Genomic DNA, 9,438 nt, shown 5'->3' with positions numbered 1-9,438 from the left:
GTAGCTATGATGCGTACTAACCCAGACCTTGTTGTTGGGGCCCTGACAGCTCCAAATCTGGTTCTCCTGCACCCCGGACCCAGACAGGAGGGAGCAGGGAGCCTGTTCCTCGCAGAATCGGCTATTGGTTAGCTTGCTGCTGGGGCCAACTTCCTGTGGTCCCTCTCCATGGCTGGCTGGCCTCCCTGATCGGCCCCATCACTGGCCAGGCCAAGGGACCCCACCCGTGCATGAATTCATGCACCGGGCCTCTAGTTTTAGAAATAAAGACAGGAAGAAAATTAAAGTATATGAATAAAAGAACTTTCTGAATTTTTCTTTTGTATTTGATGCATTACCTCATTATGGCATATTTTATGTATATCTGAGAGATTTTATTTTTCATTTTGATTTTGAAGAAGACAGTCACAGTATCCTGATAAAATAATATTAGGTTGGTAAACAATTCTCAATAATGGTTGCTGGATCACATTTATCTATGACTGGCAAATGTCACTTTATCTTGTTTATCTTTTCTTTTTGTCTTGACTAGAGTAAGGTATTTAAAATGAGATTTCAAAGCTTAATTCAGTGACTAAAATTCTCTCAAGTATTTTCTGCATTATAGGTGAATTTTCATTAGCCCAGAGTGTAGTTGTCAGTATTATAAATATTTCCTGTTCTCTGATGATACTGTTTAATGTTTGGAGTTTTTTCACATGTAGATTATTTTAGTGTGAACTTTTTCCCATAGACCAACCATAAAACCAACCATCAGTTCATCATTAATCAGGTAATTTTCCTTAAACAATCTTTCTCAATACATGCATAAGGTATTGTTTAGTATCTTAATGTATTAAATAAGCTTTTTCTTAGGGGAAAAATATTTGAAGTTTAGAAATTAACTGGATTTAGTTTCTCATATAGCATGAGAATCCCTACTTCTGTATCATGAAGATAAGTGAAAAAATTTATCCTCTTTTCCAGAATCTTAATTGCTTATACAAAAAAGCTTTTCAGTTAGAGAAAGAAGTAAGGAGCAGATTCTAACCTATAGCCACAATTTCTTATAGTATTGGAAAATAATTTGAATGTAAGAGTAATGTTTTCCTATAAATTGAGAGTTGTCATTTCAGGCTTTAAAAATTTAGGTGAAGGTAGCAAGATTTCCAAAGGGAAAGGTGCTAACACTGGGTGTATGCTGATGAGCTAGCCATTGTTAACACTTTACATAACTTAATCCTTACAGTTCGATCTGGTAGGCAGGTTATGATATGCATCCTTTTCAGTGTTGAGGATCAGAGAATTAAGTAATTTAAGGTTACAGCTATAAAGTGGTTAGATTTGTCTAATTTTAATACCCATCTATTACACCATTTTGTCCCTTTTATGTGGTCACAGAGCCATTCTAATTCCTGTCAAATAAATTTAAAGTGTAAGCACTTTTTAATTTTAAAGTTATGTCTTTTAAAACTCCTTCTCATTGAAATAGTAGTGTGACTATAATGATAAGCACTTCACTAAAATTTTAAGTCAATTAAGATGTCATCAGTATTCTAGGAGTAAATGACTATTTTTGTACTTAACAAAATAAGCTAGAGAAACTGGATAAGGGACTAAAAGTTTTCTTACTTGTATTGCTGAGTCAGGTTGGACCTAGTTTATTAAGGGCCAAAATTTGTATTTGGCAGTAATCCGAACATGTTCTCAGAATTCTGGATTGGTCATTATCAGTTGCCTAATACTTACCAAACACTTCCAGTTTTTGAGTCATTGAATTGGCTCATGGTAAATGTGAATATTGTGCTTATGGAGTCAAGAGCCAGCAGTGTGTGTTTTGGTTGCTTCACTTCCTCCCTAATACGATATTGTCAGACTTGAAAATTTTTTTCTAATCTAGTGTGTTTGAAATGGTATCTATTATGTTTTTATTAGCATTTTATGAAATTGAGCATCTTTTCAGATGTTCATTGGCCATTTGTGTTCCTGTGAAGTTTTATGCCTATTTTTATTGAGTTGTTTCTTTTTCTGATTGATTTTTAAGAATTCTTTATATACTTTGAATACTACTTATTTGTTAATTTATGGGTTGCAAATATCCTTTCAATTTATGACCTGTCGTGAGACTTCTAAGGATCTTAGTGAGAATGTCAAAGACTTGGACCAGGGCTTGCTTCAGTGGGGCTTTGGTGCTCACTGAGTCTGCCTCTTGAGTGTGTCACTTGTGGATGTGTAGAGTTGTAACCTAGTATGATCTGAAGCTGTCCACTGGGCGCACTGACTCTAGGGCCTCCAGGGAGGTGCAAAGTCAGCCACTACCTGGGGTCACCTGGCAAGAGCTACAGAGGGATTTGCAGATGACTTGGAGGCCCAGCAGTGAAGCAAAGTTAGTGCCAGGTCTTGGGTCTTTTATTGATAGGTTTGGGGTACACTGTCACCAAGCTGTAGCTTGTTTGAGAGATTTTAGCAAAGTCTGAAACCTGAGCCAGGACAGGCCATTCAAATGGAAAAGCTGCTACAAACAGCTTGGGTGGGGCTGCAAATTGGATGGGGCAGGGTCTCAGGGAATCACCAAGGCAGAGCAAACAGTGTGCTCCAGGCTGATGGAGACTCAAGATAGGCTGCCAGTCAGCCCTGCGAAGGGAGGTTCCAGCACAGGAACAATGACCCCTGTGAGCACCCCGTCTGGGATAAAGCCACCCCCAAGTTCCTGCCCCAATGCCAGACAATCCAGTTCCTCCCCATATGTGTCTGGGTTCCCCAAAGCCACCTGGTGCTGGAAGTTCAAGTAAGTTCTTGCACAGGCCCTTTAAATGGGACACCTGGGTTTTCAGCAGCCTCCTTGTCACTCAGCCACAATCCCTGCTGGTTTTTACAGCCTGTAGATGCGGGGGACTTCTCTTCCCAGCTCTGGGACCTGGACTGGGGTCTGGTGTGGGGCTAGGACCTCTTGTTCCTCATGGGTGGCCTCCTCAGAGATGATTTTCTTCCCAATTAAAAAAATGGCACACGTGGGTGTTGGACCGGCCCATTCTACCCCTCCTACCAGTCTCAATGTGCTTTCTTCTTCTCTAGTTATAGGACTTCCATTCAGCCAGGTTTCGGGTGGTTCCGAATGATGGTTGTTTTATATTTTAGTTGTAATTTTGATGTGGTTATGGGAGGCAACGAGTACAGGCATTTATCAACTCCACCATCTTGGTTCTATTTATATTTTTCTTTTTTAAACATTTTTTATTTTGTTTTATTTTTCTTTTTCCATCACTGTTTATCCCCTCTATGCTCTCTACCACCTTCACTCCCCCCTGCCCCAGTCTCCACACTGTTGTTCATGTCCATGAGTTCTCTGTTTTTCGTTCAATCTCTCCACCTTCCTCACCTCCTGACCCCACCCCAGAGCTATCTCCATGTTCTTTATCTATGAGCCTGTCTCTGTTTTGTGTGGTAATTCAGTTTGTTCATGAAATTCCACATATAAGTGAAATCATATGGTACTTGTCTTTCTCTGACTAGCTTATTTCACTTATCATAATGTTCTCCAGATCCATCCATGCTGTTGCAAAGTGTAAAATTTTCTTTCTTTTTACGTCAGTGGTAGTATTCCATTGTGTAAATATACCACAGCTTTTTTATCTACTCATCTATTGATGGACACTTGGGTTGCTTCCAAATCTTGGCTATTCTAAACAACGCTGCAGTGAAATAGGGGTGCATATATTTTTTCGAATTATTGTTTCGGGCTTCTTTGAGTATATTCCCAGAAGTGGAATCACTGGGTCATAAGGCAATAACTTTTAGTTTTTTTGAGGTAACTTTCCACAGTGGTTGCACCAATCTGCATTCCCACCAACAGTGTATGAGGGTTCCCTTTTCTACATCCTCATCAGTACTTGTTAGTTGATATATTGATGATAGCCTTTCAGACAGGTGTGAGGTGATATCATTATGATAGAGCTTCTTTAAAACATCCCTGATGTTAGCTGGTTTCCAAAATTATGTATTAAATCAGGAGCTCAAGCAGCCTCTCCCCAGCCATTTGCCTCTCAAAAACAGCTGCTTCTTTGATGACCGATGATATCCAATAATACCAATAAGTATTAGGACACCAAGATGAAAATGCTCATTTCCTGAGCATATTCACAGCTCTCATGGTTGGATGCTTAGATACTGCTTCTTTCCCATCAAAGATTTAAGAAAAAACACATTTTTGGTATGTGCCTATGTGGGAAGGTTCAGGCTGTCAAGAATCTGGCTTCTAGGTTCAAAAGTCTCACTGTATTGTTGTGGTTTATCTGCATAATGATGACTCTAGAGCCTGTAAGAGCCTATGAAATGTCTGCTGCACATATAAAAGCTTAAATCATTTTCATTATGGTTTGTTGCTTCTTTGAAAATCACCCCTAAAAGAACCCCTGTAGCCCTTAGCTAGGATCTTTCCATCCTTCTCAGTTAATTTGTATAAATATTGCAAGGTATGGATTAAGGGTGGGTATAATGATATCATTATGCCATTTCCACACTGTCTTTTAATTAGTGTAGCCTCATAGTAAGTTAATGGTAAATTCTCCAACTTTCTTCTTTTTCAAAATTGTTTTGGCTATTATATTTCCTTTGCCTTTCCGTGTAAATTTTAAAATTAACTTGTCTGTTTCTTTGATATATATATTGATATTTTTACAGAGAGGAAGGGAGAGGGAAAGGGATAGCAAGTTAGTAGAAACATCAATGAGACAGAAACATCGATTCAGCTGCCTCTTGCATGCCCCCCACTGGGCATGTGCTTCCACCCCAGGTACATGCCCTTGACCGGAATCGAACCTACAACCCTTCAGTCTGTAGGCCGACGCTCTATCTGCTGAGCCAAACCAGCTGGGGCTCTGTTTCTTTTTTTAAAAAAAATCCAAGCTCTGGTTGGGTGGCAGATAATCAATTAATTGGAGCTTAATTGGGACAGTGGCTTAGTTGGTCGGAGCGTCATCCCGTACACCAAAAGGTTGCGGGTTCATTTTCCTATCAGGGTACATACCGAGGTTGCAGGTTCGTTCCCCAGTCAGAGCGAGTACTGCAGGCACCTGATCAATGTTTTTCCTTTCTCTCTAAATCAATAAAAACATGTCCTTGGGTGAGGATTAAAAAAACTGAAAAAAAAAGATCCTTTGCAGATTTTTATTCTGTTTTGAGTAATTTTTACAAATAGGTACAGTATATTTACTTTAAAAAAAGGTTACAGTGGAAAATAAAAATGTTTTCACTATGATGCCTTGTAATATGCTATAGTACTGGCTAATAGATACCATACCATAAATTCATATACTTAGTCTTAATTTTTTTCTTCTTATGTCTTAGGTAAATTAAACACCATACCATATCAAGGGAGATAAACTTTAGGTTGAATAGCTGAGAGTATTTGTGTAAGAAAAGACTTTGCACCTACTTCCTTATCTAGGGGTTGAAAGTGCAAAGATAATATTAAGCTAGATGTGTGGTTTTATGATTTCCCCCCCTTCATTTTTAAAAAAATTTATACAAAATTAAAACAGTACAAAGGTTGTATGTCATTCATTCCCACCTCAGAAATTTGTCTTTTTTAAAAAATATATTTTTATTGATTTCAGAGAGGGAGAGAGAGATGGAAAAATCAGTGATGATAGAGAATCATTGATTGGCTGTCTCCTGTTTGCCCCTTACTGGGGATTGAGCCTGCAACCTGGGCACGTGCCCTGACCTGGACTCTAATCATGCCATAGATGGATTCTCAACCACTGAGCAACACTGGCCAGGCTCTGCTTTCTTTTTTGAGACTTTGGAACTGAGAAGTTTGAGGGCTATGTCAGTCCTGTTACCTATTAGTCTTCTGGTTTCCTTTTTATAGCTTCAATTTTCTTTCTTTTTAAAAAAATTTTTTTTTAAGTTTTTTTATTATTGTTGATTTTAGAGAGAGAAAAACATCAATTTGTTATTCCATCTATTTGTGCATTCACTGTTTGATTCTTGTGTGTGCCCTGACTGGGGATTGAACCTACAACCTTGGCAAATCAGGAAGATGCTCTAACCAACTAAGCCACCTAGCCAATTTTCTTGTAATGATTTGTTTATATTTTCTCAAGATATCATGAGTCTAAAAAATATTTCTTTGTTTTTCAGATTCTAAATGGCTTCTAAGAAGTTGGGTGCAGATTTTCATGGTAAGTAGACTATTAGATATGCTTTAAGTTTTGATTTGATCAGAAATTCGAAATCACTTATTTAAGTGCTCCTTTTTGTTTATTCAAATGAGCAGCTTGAGGAAAATAAAAGTGTACAAGGTAGCACATACATTCCCTAGGGCTTCAGATAACTTTAATATATGTATTTTTTACTTTGGAATTTTTTTCCCCATTACTATTTACATTCGGTATTCTGTATTAGCTTCAGGTGTACAGCATAGTGGTTAGACAATCATATACTTTACAAGGTAGTCCCCCAAATATTTCAAGTACACCATACATTGTTATTACAATATTATTGACTGTATGCCTGATGCTGTAATTTACATCCCTGTGACTATCCTGTAACTGCCCATTTTTACTTCTTAATCCCTTCACCTTTTTTATCCAGTCCCCCAACCTCCCTTTCCGTTGGCAACCGGCAGTCTGTTCTCTGTGTCTATATGAGTCTTTTCTATAGATAGCTTTAATATTGAAATATTTCCTCAAATGGATAGTCTCTCTGTGTTTTATTGTACTTATAACTACCAGAGTTGGTTAGGGAGGCTGCCTCTTTTTGTTGTTCTTTTTTTAAAATCCTCACTGTTAGATGTTTTCTTTGTTGATTCAAAAGAGGGAAGGTGGGGGGGAAGCATTAATGTGACTGGTTGCCTCATGCACCCACCCCAACTGGGGATTGAACTCACAACCTTGGGTATACGTGCCCTGATCTGAACCAAACCTGAGACCCTTCGGTGCATGGGCTGGGGCTTTAATCAATGAGCCACATTGGCAAGGGCCTCATTGTTCTTTGGCAGTATTTTGAAATATTTATCATTCCCTGGTCATAGCTCTTGTCCATATCAGGTATGAAAAATTCTAAACCTTTAGCTAATATTTTGATTAAGTTGCCCCTCCCCAAAAGGAAGTAATATACTACAAGTAAACCATGATCAGTAGATCAATGTATTATAGAAGTACCAATAGGAGTAATTACAGTTTTGCACTAGAGACTAATAGTTTACCATCTTTTTCTAAGATATGGCATTTATAAACTTTATTATTTGCACTTGGAAGGAATGGAGGTGCCTAAGAAGTCATAATTAAAGACCTCTTTTCATATAGTAGAAGATAAGAATCAAAGAACAGAAATATCCAAACAAAACAATTATTTTTAAAAGGGTTTTAAAACTGATCTTTCATTTTATAAATCATGTCATTGTAAGAATGATTAGCTAGACAACTTGGCAACATGTGTTGGTCTGCTCTTCTGATTATGAAATTGTTTGTGTGACTCACCTCAATCAGGGTGGTACAGCAGGCACTGCGCTGTCAGCTTGCTTATATACACTATACAACAGCTTTAATATCTCGAATCGCCATTGTATATATACTTACACTCATTACTTGCATATATTTTGTTAAATCCCTTTGGAGTTAAGTCATTGAAATTCTGGAATTTGCATTTTATATACTAGTACAGGTGAGCCATCAGATCTGCCAGGTAAGTTATCCTGTGTAAGGATCATGACAGGGCTCCTTCAAAGCACAGTAAAGTGCAACATAATGATGTTGTAGTTAACAGATTGAATATAGGATGGTGGTCCCATAAAATTATAATGGAGCTGAAAAATTCTTATCACCTAGTGATGTTGTAGCTGTCGTCATGTAGCACAAAAATGCATTACTTTTGTTTGTGGTGATGTTGGTATAAGCAAGACACTTCATAATAATACACAATTATACACAGTACATAATGCTTGATAATAATAGTAAACAACTGTGCTATTGGTTTATGAATTTACTATATTATACTTTTTATTTTAAAAATATTTTTATTTCATAAAGGGAGAGGAGGAGAGAGCGCGCGCACACACACACACACACACTCACAGACACACTGGGGATTAAGCCGGCAACCCTGGGCATGTGCCCTTGACCGGAATCGAACCCCAGACCCTTCAGTCTGCAGCCCGGTACTATATCCACTGAGCCAAACCGGCCAAGGCACTTTTTATTATTTTAGAATATACTGTATATGCTTTTTTTATATAAAAAAACTTTTTTTTACATAAAAAGAAGTTTGCCATAGCACAGTATGCTCTGTTACACTAGGAGCAGACTTAGACATCTCATGTATACTGCACCTCTTTTTTTGTTTGTTTTTTAATATATTTTTATTGATTTCATAGAGGAAGGGGGCGGGGGAGAGAGAGAGAGAGAGAGAGAGAGAGAGAGAGAGAGAGAGAATAGAAACATCAATAATGAGAGAGAATCATTGGCTACCTACTGGGGATTAAGCCCGCAAGAGGAAGGGAGAGGGAGAGAGATATGGAAATATCAATAATCAGAGAGAATCATTGATTGGCTGCCTTCTGCACACCCCCTATTGGAGATCTAGCCCACAACGTGGGAATGTGCCCTTGACCTGAATTGAACCTGGGACCCTTCAGTCTGCAGGCTAATGCTCTTTCCACAGAGCCAAACCAGCTAGGGCTGCATCTCTTGATTGCATCATTTTCTCTTGTGCTTGATTTAATCTTGTGTTGTTTTGCTCATCATGGCCTCTAGTGTACAAATATCCACTGCTAATGTTATCACTAAGCAACCACATTGAGTGATTGCTCTAGAAATGAAATTGAGTGATCATATAATCTTTTATATATATACGTATATATTTTGATTGATTTCAGAGAGGAGGGGAGAGGGAGAGAGAGAGAGAAACATCAGTGATGAGAGAGAATCATTGATCTGCTGCTTCCTGCAAACCCCTACTGGAGATTAAGCCTGCAACCCAGACATGTGCCCTGACGGGGAATGGAACCCTGACCTCCTAGTTCTTAGGGTTGATATTTAACCACTGAACTACACTGGCCAGGCTGATCATATAATCTTGAAGAACAAGAACAAAGTGATGGAAATTGTTTTAAGGATCTATGTCATTGAAGGCAATAAGACTAACAAAAATTTGAGAAGGGCTTATAACAGACATGGAAAAACTTCTAATGACCAGACTGTAAGTGTATCTACCCTCTCAGCACTGTGATGATCACAGGCAAATCAAAAAGTTTGTGATTTAAACCGGTTTGGCTCAGTGGATAGAGCGTCGGCCTGCGGACTGAAAGGTCCCAGGTTCGATTCCGGTCAAGGGCATGTACCTGGGTTGCGGGCACATCCCCAGTAGGAGATGTGCAGGAGGCAGCTGATCGATGTTTCTCTCTCATCGATGTTTCTAACTCTCTATCTCTCTCCCTTCCTCTCTGTAAAAAATCAA

General features: G+C 38.5%; 1 protein-coding gene across 8 annotated transcripts in view; it reads left to right on the top strand.

The window, feature by feature from the left end:
* Window positions 1–9,438, top strand: part of UBAP1 (ubiquitin associated protein 1) — a 37,518-nt gene that overhangs the window by 2,699 nt on the left and 25,381 nt on the right. For 7 of the 8 annotated variants that reach the window (XM_015560570.1, XM_015560569.1, XM_015560568.1 and 4 more), the window contains exon 2: window positions 6,124–6,164. The exons of the other annotated variant lie outside the window; for it this stretch is intronic. In XM_015560570.1, coding sequence (XP_015416056.1) covers window positions 6,124–6,164 — 41 coding nt within the window. The remainder of the gene's footprint in view (window positions 1–6,123; window positions 6,165–9,438) is intronic. 8 annotated transcript variants of the gene reach the window in all.

Source organism: Myotis davidii, unplaced genomic scaffold (genome assembly GCF_000327345.1).
Source record: "Myotis davidii unplaced genomic scaffold, ASM32734v1 scaffold534, whole genome shotgun sequence".
In the NCBI taxonomy this organism is placed as follows: domain Eukaryota; kingdom Metazoa; phylum Chordata; class Mammalia; order Chiroptera; family Vespertilionidae; genus Myotis; species Myotis davidii.
This window is presented reverse-complemented; position numbering and strand designations above follow the sequence as displayed.